The 23,998-nt window shown below is 37.7% G+C and overlaps 1 protein-coding gene across 2 annotated transcripts in view; it reads left to right on the forward strand.

Moving 5' to 3' along the window:
• Window positions 1-1,104: 1,104 nt before the first annotated feature.
• Window positions 1,105-23,998, forward strand: part of RAD51C (RAD51 paralog C) — a 29,664-nt gene continuing 6,770 nt past the window's right edge. Inside the window, exons 1-7 of one of the 2 annotated variants that reach the window (XM_029212215.1) lie at window positions 1,105-1,278; window positions 3,160-3,418; window positions 4,007-4,173; window positions 5,637-5,770; window positions 13,783-13,914; window positions 20,550-20,616; window positions 21,329-21,389. In XM_029212215.1, the coding sequence (XP_029068048.1) occupies window positions 1,161-1,278; window positions 3,160-3,418; window positions 4,007-4,173; window positions 5,637-5,770; window positions 13,783-13,914; window positions 20,550-20,616; window positions 21,329-21,389 (938 nt within the window). In that variant the 5' untranslated portion in view covers window positions 1,105-1,160. The remainder of the gene's footprint in view (window positions 1,279-3,159; window positions 3,419-4,006; window positions 4,174-5,636; window positions 5,771-13,782; window positions 13,915-20,549; window positions 20,617-21,328; window positions 21,390-23,998) is intronic. The other variant, XM_029212216.1, reaches the window with a different exon arrangement.

The following is a 23,998-nucleotide window of genomic DNA, read 5'->3' on the forward strand; positions in this document are numbered from 1 at the left end:
AAAAAGTGTACTAGGTTTTAACTTTGGTTTCAAAAAAACTGCTCTGAGATTCCATGTCCTTATGCTCCTTGCGGCATGGCTGTGAGCATTGTAAATGTGTAGGATTTGCTAAAGCGGTCAGCACATTTCCTTCCTTAGAGCTTATGTACTTAAAGGGCCCTCATTTGCAATATTTAGGGAGTTCCTTTAAGCTAGGAAGAAAGGTCAAGGCTAAGAATCGTCGCCTAAAGGAACGGAATGAGTTTTTTCCTTAAATTATTCTCTCCTGGGCAAGAAAAGACTTCGCAAGCCACTTTCCAAACCGCCTCTCAATTCCCCCCCAAATTCTCTATTTTAGAAGTGGTTCCTTGCCAACTCAGTACCAGAATAGGAGCTCTGGCGTAGCCCAACTCCTCCCGCTCAAGGACCGGAGGAGCCCACGCCCAGCCCACTATGGGGACTATACTTGCTTACTTATCCAGCTACTTCTAGGCAGGCCGTGAAGAACTAACGGTCTCAAACCACCACGCTCCAGACTCGACTCGCACGCGGCAAGACGTGGTCGGCTGCGGAAATTCAGCGCCGACCGCGCCCAGCGGCTCTGGGGGGCTGTCCCACAATTCCTCGCGAGAGCGAGGGCGGGAAAGGTGAGGGGGCCTAGCAAGGGGGACATCCGGCAAGAAGACCCAAGACCCTGGAACCCTATTACGAGGATGGAGAGTATTCTTTATACGACTGTTCCGTACCCCAAACCGGTAACATGCCAGTGTCTGTGCGTATCTTAGCTCCCATTCTGGGAGATCATTCCTACTAACAACCCTGAGGCCTCCACCCAACAGGTCAGGGTGGAGGTGAGGAAATGTGGTAAGACCCACTGGGCCTGACTTTGCATCCTGCGGTCTCCATCCATCTTTTTATTGTCAGAATGTACGTTTGATATGCAAACTGTAAATGGGATTTGGAAAATTCACGATGGAAACAGGTTAACGTATGTAAGAGTGACCAGACTTCCGCACAGCCGCAAAGCCGCAGAGCCCCAAAGCCCAAGGCCGCGTGCAGCCACGCCGCGGACCCCACCCTTCCGCCTTACGTCTGACGTCACGTGGCGTGGCGGGTGCGCGTGCGCGGGCTTGGCCGCTTCTGCGTCTGCGCAACTGCGAGCGTAGGTGTTCGGCTTTGAAATGCAGCGGGATTTAGTGAGTTTGCCCCTATCCCCAGCGGTGAGGGTGAAGCTGGTGTCTGCAGGTTTCCAGACTGCTGAGGAACTACTAGAGGTGAAACCCTCCGAGCTCAGCAAAGGTAACGGACTCCCATTACAAGCTGAGGCACTCTGGCCGCTGTCGGAGCCGCCTCCATCCCCGTTCTCGGCCAGATTCTGCCGCCGCCCACCGCCGCGTTTACACCGTGAAATAGCTCCTTGACTCCACTTAAGTGTGGTTTGAATGGTTAGAACTGTGGTCTTGGAAACATTCACCAGTTGCTTTCTCTGCCAGTGGCTGCTGAAGCCTCTGAGGATTATCTCATTTATACTCAAAAGAACCCTTTTAACGTGGACTATTATGTTCAGTATATAGATGAAGGAACTGATGCTTGGGAGGCTAAGTAACTTTTCATTATGAGTGGGCTAGGAAGTTGTGGAGGCAGAATTGAAATCCAGACAGGCTAATTTTCGCTGTTACAAAATCCAAGGGGCAGGGATTAAATTTAAGAAATGCACTGTTCGTGATAGGATGAGGTAAATTAAGAGTGACAAAGGTAGTAGAATCCCCAGAACCTGGAGAAAGCAGTAGAAAGAAGACATCGCTTCTCTTAATGTAATTCACTGAAAAAAAACCCAAAACTCACATTCCAGAACACTGTAGATTATATGTTGGTGGGAGCCACTTCCTTCTGAGGTCCACAAAAATGAAGCTCTCTGCAGTCACTCTCACTGTGCACATTACACTACAGTATGCCCAGAACTGTGTTATTAAGATAGAACAGAATTTTAAGTCATTTCCCTTAACGATTGAAAATAAGGTTTCAACTCTCCACTCAAGAACAAATGTTGTAAAGCCAATGTTAACTATTTGTCTTAAGTCTTATGCCAAAGACTGTATCCCCCAAAGTTTGATGGGCTCATTTTCTTTCAACAGGTTGGTTTTACAAAAAAGAAATGAGAGAATCTGAATGATAATAGTAGCTAACAATTATTAAGCATTTTGGATGGGCTTAGTGTTCTACCAAGGTTTTTATGTGTGTTGTTTCATTCCCATTTTGTAGAAGAAAAGTCTGAGGCATAAAGAAGTAACTTGCCCATGCATAGTAACTACATAGTAAGTGGTGCGGTCAGGAATGAGAAACCTAAGTAATCAGACGAGTTAAGGCTCTTAAATTGGATGGAATTTTCATTTCCTTAGCACCATTAATGTCTTTTGTTAGCACCAAATTTATAGTTCATATCCTTACCCAATCAAGCACTGATATATCAAACTCATAAGTGATATCCTTTCCATTATTTCTTCCATAAGCAGCTTGTTTTGTAATTTCCATTTTACTTCTTAGGCCATGTTGTCAGGAATGAAATTGTATAGTTGAGGAAGCATAAGTGTATTGTTTAAGCTATTGGTGCATCAAATAATTTTTCTTATTAAATAGTTTGCAGTGATCCATGAACTTTTCATTCCAATGTTTTCATGAATAATACATGCACATGCACTTCTTAAATCTGCATCTTGTTTTAGGCAGTTAAAAAGGCCATTTTTCATTCTTTCCTAAAAAATAATTTGTATACCTTAGGAGAGCAAGTTTATTATGGCTTCATAAGACCAAAAGAGATAGTAAAAGACCAAAGAGATAGTAAAAGGACCAAAAGGAAAAAAAAAAGGACATTTTCATTTCTACCTTCTGAGATAGATACTCTTGTAGATACTCAGAAATGCTTTAGAGGCTTAGGTTTCTCAATTCTGTTTCTGAGGTAATAGATAAATCTTTTAAGTATGTGAAGACTAAGAAAATATAGATAAATGCCTTTATTAACTTGAAAAATTAAATAGTTAATCGAATGTTACATTTTTATGTTTCTGTACTCTTGGCATCATTCTTGTTATTTAAAAATTAAAATTAATTAAGACAACTCAATAACATATGACTTTTAAATTTCTAAAATCAGATGTTTTTGTTTCTGTTTCTTACTTTCAGAAGTTGGGATATCTAAAGAGGAAGCCTTAGAAACGCTGCAAATTATAAGAAGAGAATGTCTCACAAATAAAACAAGTTATTCTGGTACAGCTGAGTCAGGCAAGAAGTGCACAGCGCTGGAACTTCTTGAGCAGGAGCATACCCAGAGTTTCATAATTACCTTCTGTTCAGCACTAGATAATATTCTTGGGGGTGGCGTACCCTTAACCAAAACAACAGAAATTTGTGGTGCACCAGGTGTTGGAAAAACACAATTATGGTAAAATAAAATTTTCTCCTCTTACATTTATGTAAGTAACAGAGTATTGTGTTGTGGGCATACAGTTATGAGACCAAAAAAAGCATGTATGTGCTCTTAATTTTGTGTGTCTGTATGTGTGCATCAAACAAATCAACATTTGCCTTACTTCAGCACCCCATCTTGATAAATTGATACAATTATTTTGATACTCAAAAGTGTTTCTTTTGCAACAGTATAGTGTGGTCAGTGGGGTCAATAAGCAGTCTTCTACTTTATTATAGAATTAATTCCTGAGAATATATTTGAAAGCCAAATGTTTGAAAGTAGATTTTTGTATAATAAAGGGTTCCATTCCCAGAAGCCTAAAAGCCACTAAAGAGTCCTTAATTGTGGTTTTATAGGCACACCCTCCCCCTAATCCATTCATCAATTGATTCACATATGTTTGGAGCCGTGGAGAGTCAACCATCTCTGTTACTTTGCAGAGTATATTTATACCTATAAAATATTTAGTGGTATCTAATGGGTTGTGATTTGGAGTTTGAAAAACACTGCCTTAGGTGATCATGATAATGATTTGGTCATTTCAGTTCTTTCTCTTGACAGTATGCAGTTGGCAGTAGATGTGCAGATACCAGAATGTTTTGGAGGAGTAGAAGGTGAAGCAGTTTTTATTGATACAGAGGGGAGTTTTATGGTTGATAGAGTGGTAGACCTTGCTAATGCCTGCATTCAGCACCTGCAGCTTATAGCAGGAACACATATGGGAGAAGGTAAGTTGGCAAGTGCTCTTTTTTCTGTATAATAAAAGTAATTTTCATTTGTATCCATCTCAAGCAAGAGACCATTTGGAACGTGAAGCTTAATGACCGTGTACTAGTATTAAACTCTCATACTTCTCTTACAAATTGAGAAATGCCACACCTGGGCTGGCCTTTTTGTCCCCTTTGATGGCCCTCACTTTTTACTGCAGGAGCTCTGGGACAAACCTGTATTTCAATGTATGACTTCAAATCATCATGCTCTGGCCTGCCAGGTGTTAGCTAATGTTACTGGACACCTTACTGTAAGTATTAAATGTTGTGTCAATGCATTCAGTGTATATTGACTTTCATACTGGTTTTTCCAAAAACCAAGGGTGGCCTTGAAAAATCATGTCTGGAAATGGTTGGAAAATTAGGCTGATTGACCTTATGTGGCTCTGAGTAGTATGTAATTGACTTCACAACTATGTTAATTGTATTGTTAAAAGTGTTGGGAAGTTTTTCTGCACTTATTATGTGGAAATAAAGTGTTAGATTAAAAAAGTTTTTTTTAAGGTAATTTGTTTTCTAGTTCTTGTCCTTCAGTTACTCATAAAATTAAATGGTTTCTGGTTTGACTGTTTTCTTTTGCTTTTCTTTTGCTTTATTGTATTTTATTTTTTGGATGTGCATTTTTTCTAGAAATGTTAAAAAACATAATGCTTTTCCTAAGATGTTTGTATTCCCTTTAAATGAATATAATCAGCTGAATATTTTTATTTTCATTGTAGTACTAGGTGTCCTTTTTAACCAATGACCAGTATATCTATTGAAAGTCTTGTAAGCTATCCATGTCACAGGTGTAATTTGTAATAGTGTCTTAAGATCTTGTAAATATTGTGGATGTAGCACTGAAATATAGTTTTTAATGAGTGGTGTGTGATTAAGCTGTTTTGTTTTGGTTAAAAATGAACTGGTTAAATGTATATTTGTAATAGGAAATATTTTCTGAAATTTAATTTCTTGGCTTTTCTTTCAGCATTAAAACTTAAGTACATTTTTAAATGCAATGATTTTTAACTTGTTTCTCTCTGAAATATGTCCAGAACCAATCTGGTTATTTTTAAAAAAACAAATCTAAGGAGAGAATTTTATTTTATATCATTGTTTCTACTTAAATACCAAATTATACTGTGGCATTTAAGGGAAGAATATGCTGCTTTTCAACATTTTTCCTTTTAACTTTTAATTTGGAGTCTTATGAAAAAAACAAGAAAGAAGTTCCATTGTGTTACTTCTATTCAATGGAAACCAATAACTAGAAATATGAAAAGATAGACATTAAAACTCTAGTTGTGTATGTGTCTAAATTTCTAGTCTAGTATGTAAGGAAACAGTGGAAAAGGTGAAAATAAGAGGTCAGGAATTATGAAATGATAGTTTGTGAAATGACAGGTAAAACTATTTTAAAATTGTTTTGTTGTTTATTTCAGAGCACCCAAAAGCTTTGCAGGATTTCACTCTTGAAAATATTCTTTCCCATATTTATTATTTTCGTTGTCGTGACTACACAGAGCTACTGGCACAAGTTTATCTGCTTCCAGACTTCCTTTCAGAACACTCAAAGGTATGGCTCAATGTTTATCAGGTTGAGGAGGCTCTCTTTTATTCCTAATTAGTTGATTGTTTTTATCATGAAAGGTGTTGGGTTTTGTCACATGCTTTTTCGGAATCAACTGAGACGATTATGTGGCTTTTTTCACCCATCATTCTATTAATCTGGTGTGTTTCATTGATTGATTTTCATATTAAACCACCTTTGCATTCCTAGGATAAATCCCGCTTGATCATGATATATAATCCTTTTAATATACTGCAAGATTCCGTTTCCTAGTATTTTATTGAGGATTTTTGCATCTGTAATTGGTCTGTGGTTTTCTTTGCTGGTGATGTCTTTGTCTGGCTTTGGTACCAGTGTAATATTGGCTTCATAAAATGAGTTAGGAAGTTCCCTTCTCTACTTTTCAGAATACTTTGAGAAGAATTGGTGTAAATTCTTTAAACATTTTATAGAATTCACTGGTGAAGCCATCTGGTCCTGATTTTTTCTTTGTTGAAAGGCTTTTGATTACTGATCCAATCTCTTGTTATAAATCTATTCAGATTTTCTGTGTCTTCAGTCAGTTTTGGTAGTTTGTGTCTTTCAATGAGTTGGTCCATTTCATCTAGGTTATCTGATTTTTTGGCATACAAATGTTCATTATATTCTCTTTGTTTTTTATTTCTATAAAATTAGTAGTAATGTCCTTACTTTCATTCCTGACTGGAGTGATTTGCACCTTCTCTCTTTTTCTTAGTCACTTTAGTTAAAGGCTTGTCAATTTTGTTGATCTTTTCAAAGAATCAACTTTTTTTCTTTTTCTTTTTTTTAAAAATCTCTCTCTTTTTTAAAAAACTAATTAATTAATTCATTTTATTTTTGGCTGCGTTGGGTCCCTCATAGCCACGCGCGGGCTTTCTCTAGTTGTGGCGAGCAGGGGCTACTCTTCGTTGCAGTGCATGGGCTTCTCATTGCGCTGGCTCCTCTTGCTGCAGAGCACGGGCTCTGGGCACGTGGGCTTCAGTAGTTGTGGCATGCAAGCTCAGTAGTTGTGGCGCACAGGCTTAGTTGCTCCACGGCATGTGGGATCTTCCCAGACTAGGGCTTGAACCTGTGTCCCCTGAACTGGCAGTCAGATTCTTAACCACTGCACCACCAGGGAAGTCCCTCAAAGAATCAACTTTTGATTTCAGTGATTTTTCCAATTGTTTGTCTCTTGTCTATTTTGATTATTTCCACTTTAATTTTCATTACTTTCTTCTACTTTATTTGGGATTAGTTTGCTCTTCTTTTTCTGGTTCTTTTAAGTAGAATTTTAGGATATTGGTTTGAGATCTTTATTTCTTTTTAAAAAAACATTTATTTATTTATTTGCTGCACCATGTGGCTTATGGAATCTTAGTTCCCCAACCAGGGATTGAATCCAGGCCCTTGGCAATGAGAGTGTGCAGTCCTAACTGCTGGACTGCCAGGAAATTCCCTTTTTTTTAAAATATAGTTGTTTAGAGCTGTACATTTTCCTCTGAGCACTGCTTTTACTGTATCCCATAAATTTTGGTATATTATTTTTTAATATTCATTTATCTTTAAGTACATTCTAATTTCCATTTTGAGTTCTTTGACTCTTTGTTTATTTAAGAGTGTGTTGGGCTTCCCTGATGGCGCAGTTGTTGAGAGTCCGCCTGCCGATGCAGGGGACACGGGTTCGTGCCCCGGTCCGGGAAGATCCCACATGCCGCGGAGCAGCTGGGCCCATGAGCCATGGCTTCTGAGCCTGCGCGTCCAGAGCCTGTGCTCCGCAACAGGAGAGGCCACAACAGTAAGAGGCCCGCGTACCGCAAAAAAAAAAAAAAAAAGAGTGTGTTGTTTGATTTCCACATACTTGTGAATTTTTCAAATGTCCTTTTGTTGGTTTCTAATTTTATTCCATTCTGGTCAGAGAAGATAACAATGATTCCATCTTTATAAATTTGAGACTTATTTTGTGACCTAACATCTGGTCTATGCAGGAGGACGTTCCATGTGCACTTGAGAAGAATGTGTAGTCTGCTGTTGAGTGGAGTGTTGTATGTATAGATCTGCTAATTCTAGTTGATTTATAGTGTTGTTAAGTCTTTTCTTTCCTTGTTTATCTTTTGTCCAGTTATATCCATCATTGAATATGAGCTGTTTGAAATTGCCAGTTATTACTGTAGAACTGTCTTGTTTCTTTCTTTGATTTAAAAAAAAATTTATTTTTAAAAATTATTAATTAATTAATTTTTGGCTGCATTGGGTCTCCTTTGCTGCACGCGGGCCTTCTCTAGTTGCAGCAAGTGGGGGCTACTCTTCATTGAGGTGCGTGGGCTTCTTATTGCGGTGGCTTCTCTTGTTGAGGAGTACAGGCTCTAGGCACGCGGGCTTCAGTAGTTTTTGCTCGCGGGCTCTAGAGCTCAGGCTCAGTAGATGTGATGCACAGGCTTAGTTGCTCCAAGGCATGTGGGATCTTCCCTGACCAGAGCTCGAACCCATGTCCCCAGCATTGGCAGGTGGATTCTTAACCACTATGCCACCAGGGAAGTCCTCTTTCTTTAATTTTATCAGTTTTTGCTTTATATATTTTAGGGCTTTGTTGTTAGGTCTCTATATATTTATAATTGTTATATCTTGTTTTGTTTGGCTTTCGGGATCTTAGTTCCCTGACCAGGAATTGAACCCAGGCCATGGCAGTGAAAACACCAAGTCCTAACCACCGCACCGCCAGGGAATTCCCTATAATTGTTACATCTTCTTAATGGACTGACCCTTTTGTTATTATACAGTGTCCTTCTTTGTCTCTTGTAACAGTATTTGTCTTAAAGTCTCTTTTGTCTGGCCACTCCAGCTCTCTTTGGTTACTGTTTGCAGGGAATATCTTTTTCCATCCTTTCACACCTAACTTATATGTATCTTTGGACTTAAAGTGAGTTTCTTGTAGAAAGCCCACAGTTGGGTTATTTTTTAAATCCATTCTGCCAATCTCTGCCTTTTAATTGGAGAGTTTAATTCATTTACGTTTAACATGCTTGCTCATAGGGAGGTACTTCTGCCATTCTGCTGTTTTTTTTTTTCTATATGTCTTATACCTTATTTCTCAATTTCTCCATTACTGCCTTCTTTTTTTTATTAGACAGTTATTTTCTAGTATACAATTTTGATTCCCTTGTTTCTTTTACTATATATTTTTTAGTTATTGCAAAATTGCTGGATCATATGGTAATTCTATGTTTAACTTTTTGAGGCCTTGCAAAACTGTTTTTCACAGTTGCTGAACCATTTTACATTCCCACCACCAATGCAGTGGTAAATGGGATTGTTTCCTTAATTTCTCTTTCTGATCTTTTGTTGTTAGTGTATAGAAATGCAACAGATTTCTGTTTATTAATTTTGTATCCTGCAACTTTACCAAATTCATTGATGAGCCCTAGTTACCATTTATTTCTGGTTATAAATTATTTTCTGGGGAATTCCCTGGTGGTCCAGTAGTTAGGGCTCTGTGCTCTCACTGCCAAGGGCCTGAGTTTGATCCCTGGTCAGGGAACTAAAACCCCACAAGCCATGTGGTGTGGCTATAAATAAATAAATAAATTTCTGTATTTTCCTCAAAATATGGGTCATAAGGTTGACTATTACAGAATTTTCTTGCATTTTGTTTACATCAGGATTTTTCCCTAAGAGGTTTTCATCGATTTGAACTTTGCTAAACTTATTTATCCATATCTGACCTATGCCATTATTTGGCAAAATTAAGCTACCAATAAGCACTTGATGGCTGTCCAATTCAGCAAAGAAGTTGCTCCCCTCACTGAGGAACAGGTACTGTTTTAACATAAACGCTGGTTGATATTTTTGCTTACATTAACAAGCATGATGAAAGTGAAACAACAGAGGTGTATTTTTTTGCTGAATTGATTAGCTTCCTGTGTTACTGTTGTTGAGGAATTTGATGAATTTTTACCATTTCTGTTTTTCCTTTTTTTCTTCCCCAGCCTCCTAATTTATCTCTCTCCTCCCACCTTTCCCCTTTGGTAGCCATAAGTTTGTTTTCTAAGTCTGTGAGTCGGTTTCTGTTTTGTAAATACGTTTGTATCATTTTTTAGATTTCACATATAAGTGATACCATATGATATTTGTCTGTCTGGCTTACTTAGTATGGTAATCTTTAGGTCTATTCATGTTGCTGCAAATGGCATTATTTGATTCTTTTTTATGGCTGAGTAATATTCCATTGTATATATGTACCACATCTTCTTTATCCATTCATCTGTTGATGGATATTTAGGTCGCTTCCATGTCTTGGTTATTGTAAATACTGCTCCAATGAACATTTGGTGCATGTAAATATCTTTTCAAATTTTGGTTTTCTCCAGATTTATGCCCAGGAGTGCAATTGCTGGATCATATGGTAGCTCTATTTTTAGTTTTTTGAGGAACCTCCATATTGTTCTCCATAGTGCCTGTAACAATTTACATTCCCACCAACAGTGTAGGAGCGTTCCCTTTTCTCCACACCCTCTCCAGCATTTATTGTTTGTAGATTTTTTCATGATGGCCATTCTGACTGGTGTGAGGTGATACCTCACTGTAGTTTTGATTTGCATTTTTCCAATAATTAGCTATGTTGAGCATCTTTTCATGTGTTTGTTGGCCATCTGTATGTCTTCTTTGGAGAAATGTCTGTTTAGGTCTTCTGCCCATTTTTTGATTGGGTTGTTTGTTTTTTTGATACTGAGCTGCTTGTAAATTGTGGAGATTAATCTCTTGTCTGTTGCTTCATTTGCAAATATTTTCTCCCATACTGAGGGTTGTCTTTTTGTCTTGTTTATGGTTTACTTTGCTGTGCAAAAGCTTTCAAGTTTCATTAGGTCCCATTTGTTTATTTTTGTTTTTATTTTCGTTACTCTAGGAAGTGGATCAAAAAAGACCTTGCTGTGATTTATGTCATAGAGTGTTCTGCCTATGTTTTCCTCTAAGAGTTTGATAGTGTCTGGCGTTACATTTAGGTCTTTAATCCATTTTGAGTTTATTTTTGTGTATGGTGTTCATTCTTTTTCATTTAGCTGTCCAGTTTTCCCAGCACCACTTACTGAGGATTTTTCCCTAAGAGGTAAAAAGACCAGAAATCTAGACGACTGGTTGTGACAGGAAGTACGTTCTTAAGTGCTTCTCACAATTTTTATGTTCTTATATTCTTTCTTTATGGGGTCTTTTTTTTTTTTTTTTTTTTTTTTTGTGGTACGTGGGCCTCTCACTGCTGTGGCCTCTCCCGTTGCGGAGCACAGGCTCCGGACGCGCAGGCTCAGCGGCCATGGCTCACGGGCCCAGCCGCTCCGCGGCATGTGGGATCCTCCCGGACCGGGGCACGAACCCATGTCCCCTGCATCAGCAGACGGACCTTCAACCACTGCGCCACCAGGGAAGCCCTATGGGGTCTTTATTGAGCCTTATTTTGTGAAAATGGAAAATATGGTTATTTTGCTGACATTACAGAATTTTGATACATCCTCAGTTTTTTCATTTTTCTACACTGAACAATTTGTCTGTGATATGGGAAAGACCTCATATCTCTAATAAACCACTCAGTGTCAGTGAATAGTAAGAAAAGAAGGAATATCAAATGGAGTCATCCCATGGTCCATTTACCCAAAATTTCTTCTTTGTTAGTTGCACAAAGGAAAGAACTGCTGGCAGAAGGGAATTACACTACACAAAATGATTTTGAAACATGAAGAGTTTAAAACTCTCTTGGATTCCTAATTTTTATTTTAAAAAATTCACTTTGGAGGGAATTCCCTTCCAGTGGTTAGGACTCTGCACTTCCACTGCAGTGGGCATGAGTTTGATCCCTGGTCGAGGGGAGCTAAGTTTCCTACAAGCCACAGGGCACGACCAAAATAAAAATTCACGCTGGTAACTTTTTTTCTTTAAGATTTTTTTTCTTGATGTGGACCATTTTTATTTTATTTTATTTTATTTATTTATTTAAATGGTTCTTTTCTCATTTTTTAAAAGATTTTTATTATTTATGGCTGCGTTGAGTCTTCATTGCTGCATGCGGGCTTTCTCTCGTTGCAGTGAGTGGGGGCTACTGTTCGTTGCGGTGTGTGGGCTTCTTGTTGCGGTGGCTTCTACAGCACAGGCTGTAGATGTGCAGGCTTCAGTAGTTGTGGCAGGTGGGCTCAGTAGTTGTGGCTCTGGGTCTCTAGAGCACAGACTCAGTAGTTGTGGCACACGGGCTTAGTTGCTCTGCGGCATGTGGGATATTCCCGGACAAGGGCTCGAACCCGTGTCCCCTGCATTGGCAGGCGGATTTTTAACCACTGCACCACCAGGGAAGTCCCTGATATGTACCACTTTTAAAGTCTTTATTGAATTTGTTTCAGCATTGCTTCTGTTTTATATTTTGGTTTTTTGGCCGCGAGGCATGTGGGATCTTAGCTTCCCGACCAGGGATCAAACCTGCACCCCCTGCATTGAAAGGTGAAGTCTTAACTACTGGACTGCAAGGGAAGTCCCATGTTGGTGACTTTTTAATTTCAGCTTTTATGAGTTGAATGACAGTGCTTGATTTTTGGTTTTTGTTTGTTTGACAATGCTTGTTTTATTCTACCCACTCAAACTCTGTACTTCATCGACTTTCTGTTATTCGGTATAATCTGCCTTTTGAGAGACCAAGGAAACTCACCAGAGCATATTCAGGAGCTTGCTCCCTAAGCTTGGAGAAAAGCCATGAGTGTGACAGTTACCACTTAACAGAAGTCCAGATCTTTGTATTTCAGCCACTTTCAGTAAAATCTGTACTGTAGAGAGGAAAACAGCCTATTTCTATTCTTGCATTATAGGTTAGGCTGTATAGCTCCTCTGGTTTGAGCAGAGAGGTCCTTGGATGCCCTAGGTATTTGGGACTCGTTGCAAATACCCTAGGACCAAAACTTGCAATTATATAGTGTTTTCCCGTGGAGTATTTTTCTTCTTTTGATTTGAGTTAATGATCATTCCTAGTTATTGGATTCATTTTCCAAAAGTAGAAGCATATTTCCTCATTTTTTTGTGTAGTTCACAATGCAGTGGATACAGACAGAACACTTAAAAAAAATTTATTGAAGTATTGGTGATTTATAGTGTCTTGTTAATTTCTGCGGTACAGCAAAGTGATGCTTCCCTCCTTCACCCCCCTCCCCCTTGGCAACCACAAGTCTGTTCTTACAGACACAACACATTTTTAAGGTCAATCTGATTATGACATTTTTTTCCCATCGCTTTATTAAAAGTCTAGACAACCAGCAAAACAAATCAAGTCCTGATCTGTAACTGATTTGCTTGCTGATTTCCATGTAGTAAATACTGCTATCGGGCTTCCCTGGTGGCGCAGTGGTTGAGAGTCCGCCTGCCGATGCAGGGGACACGGGTTAGTGCCCTGGTCCGGGAAGATCCCACATGCCGCGGAGCGGCTGCGCCCGTGAGCCATGGCTGCTGAGCCTGCGCGTCCGGAGCCTGTTGCTCCGCAACGGGAGAGGCCAGAACGGTGAGAGGCCCGTGTACTGCAAAAAAAAAAAAAAAAAAATTAAGCTTTTGAAAAAGGGTTTATAATTTAATATTTGAGCGTTTGGTTTTTTTTTTTTCAACATAAAAAGAACCCTGAAGGTAAAATTGACATTTAGTTGAGAAATTGGTTTTGCTAAGATTTCAAGTGCTTTTCATCAGTACACCTCTGTAAAGACTGGGTGTAGTGGCAAATTGCAAGAAAATTGTAATTGCCCCTTTTTCTTTTGTTGAATTACTTTTTTAAGATGATAAATTATCAAACCAGAGTACATTTTAACTTTTGGTGACTAGTGCAGAAAGCATTGAACAGATTTATACCTGACCAAAATGAAGCCTTTGGAGAGAGTTGGAAATAGAACGCTGGATTTTAAGGTTTTTTGTTTTTTGTCTTCCTGTGATGGACTCTGCTTTTTGGTTGCCATTTATTATTTTATTTTAAATACCAAACCTAATATCATTATCTCTTCTTTATTTAGGTTCGATTAGTGATAGTGGATGGTATTGCTTTTCCTTTTCGTCATGACCTAGATGACCTATCCCTTCGTACTCGGTTACTAAATGGCCTAGCGCAGCAAATGATCAGCCTTGCAAATAACCACAGATTAGCTGTAAGTATTACTACTAAAGGGAGTTTTATTATAAAGTCAAGATTATATAAAATGTTAAAGTCTAGGGAATTCCCTGGCAGTCTAGTGGTTAGGATTTCATGCTTCCACTGTAGGGGGCACAGTGGTCCCCTGGTCAGGGAACTAAGATCCCGCATGCCACACAGCATGACCAAACATAAATAAATAAATAAAAGTAAAAAAATAAAATGTTACAGTCTAGAAATAGCAAAAATAGAATTTGCTTGACTAAAAGCAAATAATATAGATATACAGTTCTGAATGTAGTTTTGTTTTGGTTTGGTTTCTATAAAAAATATTAAATCCAGTCATAAGTGTTGTATATCAGTTTTCCTGGCAAATAAAAAGCATAATCAAGATGCCATATTATAAAAATGGACTTTGATAAAGAAATGCCATCTTTGATAATTGCATTGTTTTCTTTGTAACATACTTGACGTTTTTCAGGTAAGCTCTTCCAACATCCCTATTTTTCTTTTACTCTTGAGTCTTTGATTATTACATAGTGTATAATCACAGACTCGGATAGAAAAATTACATAGTGTAAACAACCTAGATGTTTAGAGGTGGAGCTAACACTTCTAGATTTGTAGTGTGAGGAGAGACATAAGGATAAGTTCAGAAGTAAAGAGATAAAAGGAGTGAGGTAGGGGATTCCCTGGTGGTCCAGTGGTTAGGACTCTGCACTTCCACTGCAGTGGGTGCGAATTCGATCCCTGGTCGGGGAACTGAGATCCTGCGTGCTGTGTGTTTGTGGCCAAAAAAAACCCAAAACAAAAACAAACAAAAAAAAGGAGTGAGGTAAAAACTTTTTTTTATTGCCTGTTTTCACTTCTCTCTTTGCAACCTCATCCTACCACTGACACAAATATACACACTTGTCTGGGAGGGAGATGGGAGAAGATCAAACTGCTTACCTTGATTTTCTTGTCTTCACCACCAATTAGAGTCCTTTGCACAAGGCTGTAATACATCATATGTAAATAACTCCTCAATAAAATAATTTCAAAACATACATTTTTTCTTTTGAGTTTTTAGATTTTTTTTGCCATATGCTGAAAACATAGTGTCCTGTCTTTGAATTATTTCTTGGCATTAATTTGTAATTTAGCATTCTATTAATATCAGTGAAGAGTCCCCAGTAGGGGGCACTCAAAGCTAATGGGTTGCATAGTTCCTTAGGTTTTTGTTTTTTAACAGAAATAGCTTCATCTTTTCTGATTAAAAAAGTAATCTAGGGAGTTCCCTGGTGGTCTAGTGGTTAGGATTCCAGGCTTTCACTGCCATGGCCTGGGTTCAATCCCTGATTGGGGAACTGATATCCTGCAAGCTGTGCTGCACGGCTCAGCCAAAAAAAAAAAAAAAGTAATCTAAATAACAACATGGAATACTATGCAGTGTTTAAGAAGAGTAATGTAAATATACATGCACTAACATGGAAGAAAATATATCCAGATATATGAGTAAGTGAAAAAATTCAACTTACATAATAATATATTTAGTGTGATCCCAATTTTTTTTTTTTTTTTTGCGGTAGGCGGGCCTCTCACTGTTGTGGCCTCTCCCGTTGTGGAGCACAGGCTCCTGACGTGCAGGCTCAGCGGCCGGGGCTCACGGGCCTAGCCGCTCCACGGCATGTGGGATCTTCCCGGACCGGGGCACAAACCCGTGTCCCCTGCATCGGCAGGCAGACTCTCAACCACTGCGCCACCAGGGAAGCCCTGTGATCCCAATTTTTGAAGAAAACAGAAGTTATATATGTGCATTTATATTTATACATATGAAGAAAAAGATCTGAAAGGACCAAAACATTTACAGTAGCTACTTCTAGAGGTAGGACTTTGTGGGTTGAGTGTATACTTTCTCGTCTTAGTTTATAAATTCTTCTTTGTTTGATTTTTAATTTCCCAGTTAGCATCTATAGAAGCATGTATGACCTTTGCTAATAAGTACATTTTACAATTTTAAGTTATATTTGCTTGCTGTAAAAAAAGTTTTAAGCAATCGAAAGTGTAGAAAGTAAGCAATTATATTATCTATTACCCAGAGATGATTATTGTTGAGTTTGTTGTATATATTTTTCCAAACTTATTCTGTGTAAACATATACATATTTTTAAGTGAAATCATATTAAAATCAATCAAGCAAACAGTTGTTTTTTACTTAATATACTATGAACCTCTTCCCATACATACTACTTTATAAATGTATCTTACCTTAACATCTATATAGTATTCTACTGTATGGTTGTGGCATAGTTTTTTAACCACCTCTCTCTCTATTGATCGTCTTTAAAGTTGGCTCCAGTGTTTCACCATGTAAAACACCATGTAAAACACTGGAGTCAACAACTTTATATATGCTTCTTTGTCCGTGTGTCCAGTCATTTCTGAAAGTATTAAGCCAGTGAGATATCCCTATTTTTAAACCTTTTGTAATATATTATCAAATTGCCCTCAGAAAGCATATCCCAAAGTATATGCTCTACAACAATGAATGGGAATCCTTTCTTTTTCTTTTTTTTTTTCAGTTCAGTGGGGAAAAGATAGAATTTTATTTATTTTGTTTATTTGAATAATATAAAGAACTCCCATATAACCTTTCCCAAGGTTTGCTTTTTCATTCTTTTTCTCTCTCCCCACTCTCTTTCTATACATACACAAACACACACACAGAGTTTATGTATATATTTTTCTGAACACTTTGAAAAGAGTTGCATATATCATATCCTTTTATCTGATAATATTCAGTGTGTATTTCCTAAGAACAAGAAATATTCTCATATGTGTCCACAGTATAGTTATCAAATGTAGGAAATTTAATATTGATACAGCACTTTAGTATATAATCCATATTCCTGTTCTGTCAATTATCCCAATGATGTCCTTTACAGCAAATTTTTCCCATTCTTTTTGCCAACTGGAATCGCATATTGCCTTTAGATGTTGTATCTCTTTAGTTGCCTTTCTTTGTTTTTGTGACATTGCTGTATTGAAGAATAGAAGCCAGTGATTTTAGAGATTATCTCTTAATTTTGGGTTTCTGTGGGGACTTCCCTGGCCGTCCAGTGGTTAAGACTCCGTGCTCCCAATGCAGGGGCACGGGTTCAATCCCTGGTTGGGGAACTAAGATCCCACATGCCACATGGCTTGGCAAAAAAAAAAAAGTTACAATTTTGGGTTTCTGTGATGTTTCCTCTTGATTAGATTCCAATTAAACTTTTTTTCTAAAATAGAAGGTAGACTTTTTTTTTGAGATATTTTGATTTACAATATTATGTTAATAACATGCATGAGAATTCTTGTTTTCCCACTTCTTTACCAACTTTGAGTCTTTTAAGTCTTTGCAGACTGATACGGAGAGAGTCCTTCTAGAGGTGCATTTATTTGATTATTATCAGAAAAAAATTTAACAGCTCTATTAGATATAATTAACATAGCATAAAATTAACCCTTTTAAATCATAGTTCAGTGCTTTTTAGTATATTTGCAGAGTTGTGCAACCATCACAGCTATCTAATTTTAGAACATTTCCGTCACCCCCAAAAAGAACTCCCTTACCCATTAACCATCATTCCCCATTGCACCCTCCCTTCAGCCACTAACAACCACTAGTCTGCTTTCTGTCTCTATGGATTTGTCTTTTTGGATATTTTATATAAATAGAATCATACAATATGTGGTCTTTTATGTCTGGCTTCTTTTTTTTTTTTTTTTTTTTTTTGCTGTATGAGGGCCTCTCACTGTCGTGGTCTCTCTCGTTGCAGAGCACAGGCTCCAGACGCGCAGGCTCAGTGGCCATGGCCCGTGGGCCCAGCTGCTCCGTGGCATGTGGGATCTTCCCGGACCGGGGCATGAACCCGTGTCCCCTGCATCGGCAGGCAGACTCTCAACCACTGCGCCACCAGGGAAGCCCACAGAAGTATTTTTAAAGCAGTGAAGTTTATAATTTTAAAGTGATTATTACTGCACTATTTTTTTTAAATTAATTAATTAATTTATTTTTGGCTGCGTTGGGTCTTCCTTGCTGCGCGCGGACTTTCTCTAGTTGCGTTGCTGTGCGTGGACTTCTCATTGCGGTGGCTTCTCCCGTTGTGGAGCACCAGCTCTAGGCGTGCAGGCTCAGTAGTTGTGGCGCTCGGGGCTAGTTGCTCCGTGGTATGTGGCATCTCCCAGACCAGGGCTCGAACCCTTGTTCCCTGCATTGGCATGCAGATTCTTAACCACTGCGCCACCAGGGAAGTCCCCACTTCACTATTTTAAGACCCATTCTTTTTTAATTTTTTTGGCCGTGCTGCGCAGCTTGCAGGATCTCAATTCCCTGACCAGGGATTGAACCCCAGGCCATGGCAGTGAAAGCCCATAATCCTATCCACTAGTCCACTAGGGAACTCCCAAGACTCATTCTTTAGGAGCTTGGAGTAATCACACAGTAATTTTCATTTATGTCATGGTAAACCCAACATTTTTGCAGAAATACTGTTAATTATAAGTATATGCTAACAATGCAAATTCTTATTTTGGGATGTTGAACAACTGGTAAGCCAGTATGTCTATTTACAATTTCCTCAAGATGTGTAATGGATAATGTGTAAGATGTGTAATATTCTCTAAGCCAATGCTGTCTGGTAGAGCTTTCTACAGAGAAGAAAATGCTCAGGACTTCCTTGGTGACACAGTAGTTTAGAATCCATCTGCCAATGCAGGGTACACGGGTTTGATCCCTGGCCTGAGAAGATCCCACATGTCATGGAGCAACTAAGCCTGTGCGCCACAACTACTGAGCCTGTGCTCTAGAGCCCACAAGCCACAACTACTGAGCCCACGTGCCGCAACTACTGAAGCCTGCGCGTCTAGAGCCTGTGCTCTGCAACAGGAGAAACCACCGCAGTGAGAAGCCCACCTACCGCAATGAGGAGTAGCCCCCACTCGCTGCAACTAGAGAAAGCCTGAGCACGGCAACAAAGACCCAATGCAGCCAAAAAAAGAAAAAAAGATGAAAATGCTCAGTCTGATATAGTAGTTCCATGGGTGTTGAGCACTTGAAATGTGGCTAATGCTGCAGAGGAAGTGAATTTCTAGTTTTAATTAATTTAGTTTTAAAAAGCTGTATGTGGCCCATGGCTGCAGAATTGAATAGTGCACCTTTAACCAAAAAGTGTTGGTGTGAGTAAATATCCCAGTTGCTAAAGATTAAACACTTGATAGTGTGTAAAGAGTATTGTTCAACATGTTGTGGATGCCAGTAAGACATATATTTCAGTGAATTACCAATTTAAATTACTGCTTAGCTTGTTCTGAGATACCTGGAATAAGGTAACACATGGGAAAACCACTATGGCACTTAAGGGGAGAGGAACTAAGAGGAAGTGCTGTCATCCAGTTTGTGCTTGACTGAGATCTAGATGGATCACAGATTTCTCCTTCGTAGATAAACAGAAACTTTAGGGTGTTGACCACTGTGGTGGGTACAGCCAAACAGCCTTTTCTTTTCAGTTTTCTTAAGAAATAGATGACTTTTTTTTTTTTTTTAGATGACTTTTTTAGAGTAGGTATCTTTTATTGCTTTTCTTAGAAGTTCTTTATCAGTTTCAGCTTGAAGTAGTATCTGTCTTATTTCTGGAGGGAAGATCTGTATTGGAACAATGTTTAAAATAACCATTTCTGGAGAATTTTAGATGAGAAGGTGCCAGATAATCTGACTTTTACTATATTAAGGTAGCCTTAAACACTTTCTTTATCTCTACTCTAAAATTACTATCTTTCGGTACTTCCCTGGAGGTCCAGTGGTTAAGACTCCGTGCTTCCACTGCAGGGGGCACGGATTCGATCCCTGGTTGAGGAACTAAGATCCCTCATGCCATGCGGTGCAGCCAAAGAATAAGTATATAAAATAAAATTACTATCTTTCTAAACATGGAATCTTTTCTATAGACCACTATTTAATCCAAAAGAATTAGCAATATTTTTAGCCTGGAGGGCATCTGTGAGTAAGGCAACAACTATATCTCTATTACCAGCAGACTAGCATAGTCATAATTTTTGGGTCAGTTGATCTGTTACTGGGTTTTATCTTTTCCCAGTTCTTCTACTTATACTGTGCTCTCTTTATGATTTTAGATCTCTTCTCATAATTCTTTGCCTCAGTTTTTTTCTGTAAAATCATAAATGGTAATACTGTCTCTCCCCTAAAAGTATAAACATTGAGTTATTTATTAAGGATTTTATATTCCTTTGAGTAAATATATTCTAGAGAGGCAACAGTGGTAAAGAACACAGACTCCCATGTTTCCTGTGCTCCTAGTTATGAAGTTTTTACACATGGTCTCTTTAGACCTTTATGTATTATCTACTATATTTTTTTTCTTCCATTATCACAATAAGAACTTCTTTGTTCTAGTCTGTTAAAAAATGTTTTATATTCAGTAGAATCATGTATTCAGATAATTTTACTCATTTTTATGGGTAATATCTAAAAAATATATGAGAAAAGTTTTCATTACCTACATATATCTTCCTTTAAATTAGATTATATTCAGAATACTAAAATCACGTGACTATTTACTTGCTAAATTTGGGAGGAGACTCACCTAATTTTCTCACGTTTTGTTTTTGTAGGTAATTTTAACCAATCAGATGACAACAAAGATTGATAAAAATCAGGCCTTGCTGGTTCCTGCACTGGGTAGGCAATTAATCAAATAAACATTTTTAGTTAAATACATTTTTTTCTACCTCTTTCATTTGATACTTGTTGAGTACTGTAAGCTCCATGAAAGTAGAGAAGACTGTCTTATTCACTGATAAATCTTAGTGTGGAGCACAGTGCCTTTAGATACTGACTCATCCTTTCAGTTGTTTAACATTTATTGAGCATCTACTCTCTGGCAACTCTTGTGTCAGGTACTTAGCATATAAATATTCATAAGATGACTCCCTCAGAAAGCGCAGTCTTAGGAGGAGTGGTGAATCCATTTAAATACAAATCAAACTGTAATGAATAGGCTTATGACTCTAACCTTACTCGTGGCTTTGTTAGAACACAGTGCTTCAAGGTTTATTTGTACTAAAATCTTTAAGAATATTCTGTCAGAGCTTTTGCTTTTCTTCTGGTGGTCTGAAATACGTTAGTAAGCCTGATGATAAGGAAGATTGACAAATATGTTGACTCGAACTATAAAGTTTTCTAAAAGAAAATAGAGGATAGTGATAATGATCTGCAGTATTGCCACAGATAGGTGAAAATCTATTAATCTCAGGATGTTACCCATGTACCAGGTTTTTTGAAACCAGATATACTTTTGTTATGTTAAATTAAGCAAAGTAAAACTGTATTTGGTCAGAGGCATTCTGAGAGACTTATAACTCAGTCAGTTACCATGTTCTTTTTCCCTCAGGGGAAAGTTGGGGGCATGCTGCTACAATACGACTAATCTTTCATTGGGACCAGAAGCGAAGGTCAGTATAGAAATAAGTTAAAAATTCTGAGTATTGGGTTCGTTACACTGAACACTTATCAGTTTCTTAGAGCTAGTCCAGTGGATGAGATCTACAGTGCCCCATGAACTAAAGCTTTTGTTGCCTTCATTACCTAGAGCAAACATAGAAACGTTGTTATACTGCACATTTAACGACCTAGGAAATTCTTCGGAATATTGAAATGATGGGGTGCTCCTGAAATGAGTAGGTGGCCAAAGAATGCTACCTTCTAAAGCTCTTTGAAATCAAGTACCATTTATTAACCACGCAGAGGGAGGTAGGTACTCTGTGTTCCTGGAAGGGATTGAAAGAAGAGTAAAATCAGGACAAAAGGAAAACTTTTGAGGTTAGCTTTAGGTTATGTGGAAAATAGGATGGTTTTTCTTAGTTTGTTAATGTATTTCCTGTGTGAAATTGTGTCTGTTTTTGTTTTCTTTTATATTTTCCTGTCCTACATTTATTATCCAGTTACTTACTTGCCTTTCACAAGTATTGTTCTTTAAAATAAAACTGTGGCAGCATGAAACCTTTGTTTTTAAAGCTGCTGAGCAAGTGAACAAACCACCTTTCATTTTTTTTAAATAGGCAATTGAAAGCCGTGGAGTCTTTTATTCTATACTTCTAGAAATGTTAGATTTATGCCAACATCTCTGCTTTGAAGTTAATTGGTATAACCTAGAGAACTTGGTTTGGAAATACTCCAATAAAATAGGGAAATTGAGACAGCATGTGGGCAAAAATGGAAAAAAGGATTGCTTAAAGACATATTGAGTCTGGTCAGAGATACTATCTATTTCTTTTTCTGCATTTCTTCATTCTTGTACAAAGTGAAAAAAATCAAGCCTGACCAAGTTAGGTTTTACTGACCCTGAGCTCATAGCTGACCCTATTATATTTGTATACATCTTTTATAACTAGTTCATGCAGTTTGTGTCTCTTTTAAAGCTGGCATTTCCAAAGACCTCAGGTAACTTTTTTTCTCCATGATACATAGTGCTTTACATTCAACTCCCGTCCCTCCAATTCTGTAAATAAGTCATTGTGTACTGGATTCACAAAAGCAATTCTTTTCTCAGCAAAAAAACCCTATTGTAAAGATTTGGCAGCAGTTCTCCAGATGAGAGTCTTTTGAACATATCGCTTATATTTTCCCAGATTTAGGTTTCTGGAAAGCACATCCCACTATTTAAATGTTATTAGAAGTTCCCCTTGAGCTAGTATACAGTAGTAGTCTTCCACTATTATTCTAGTATTACATACTCACTAATAGAATACATCTAAGAAGTGAGAAAAATGATAGGAGCAGAGAAAGATGTTTCTTTCATCTTTTTATGCATTCGTCAGAAGGAGAAGTTTGCTGCCTTTGTCAAATTCTAGAAGTTAGCATTGGTTAGGCACCCATGAGATCAGAAAACCATGCTTACTTTCTTAAGAGTTAACCATTTTATGACTTCAGCTTCTTACTAATCTTTCCCAAGAAATTAGAGAGTGGCGTAGAACACTGACATTGAAGAGATAGATTTAGGGGAAATGTGCTGTTCTGTGACTTTTTACCTGTATCCCATACTATCATTTTAATAAGTGCTTGCTTGTGCTAGGTATTTAACTGGGCACCTTGTATACAACATTTCATATAATCCCTTCAATAACTATTTAAAAAAATTAAATATAGTTGATATACACTATTATGGAAGTTACAGGTATACAGTATAGTGATTCACAATTTTTAAAGGTTATGCTCCATTTATAGTTATTATAAAATATTGGCTATATATGCTGTGTTGTACAGTGTATCCTTGTAGCTTATTTTATACATAGTAGTTTGTACCTCTTAATCCCCTACTCCTGTATTGCCCCCTCCTTCTCCCCACTGGTAACCACTAATTTATTCTCTATATCTGTGAGTCCTTCAATAACTTAGAAAACGCTGTACCGATTATCACTAGCAGTGAGAAGATCAAGGCACAGAAAGATTAAAAAGTAGTAAATAATAGCTACCATTTTTTGAATATTTATTAACTGTTCTTTATTATGCTAAGTGCTCTGTGTATGTATATATATAATTTCATTTTATTTTCCAAATAACTATGAAATAGGTAGTAGTATCCACATATTTTAGCTGACTTTATAATAGAGTCCATTCCTTTTCTCCTATAATTGCTGTTTCTATAATGTAATTGTATTATTGCATTGATTGCCAGCGAATCTGAAGGTATAGCTCTTATCCTCCTTTTTAGGTAAAAACCTTTTTCTCCAAACTGCTTTTTTTCCTAGGCTGTAGATATATGATAAGTAGTGTACATACTTTATAGAATCAGAATAAGTTGACCTCATTTAATAAAATCAACATAGTTTTGTTCTTCATTGTTTGAAATCTGATATCTTTAAGTTATTAAAGTTATATGAAATCTTGTATGTGTTTTAAAATTTAGTTTACCTTGAAAGGATGGAAATAGAAACTCATGCTGGGGGAAAATAGTTATAAAAATGAACACTTATAGTTTGAGCAGAAAACTAAAGACCTTGACTAGCCACATTTATATTGAGAATTGAATTTAAGTGTTCCGCCTCATGCCCCAGTCCCCATC

Source organism: Monodon monoceros, unplaced genomic scaffold (genome assembly GCF_005190385.1).
Source record: "Monodon monoceros isolate NGI ecotype Baffin Bay Population unplaced genomic scaffold, NGI_Narwhal_1 Super_Scaffold_9, whole genome shotgun sequence".
NCBI lineage: Eukaryota > Metazoa > Chordata > Mammalia > Artiodactyla > Monodontidae > Monodon > Monodon monoceros.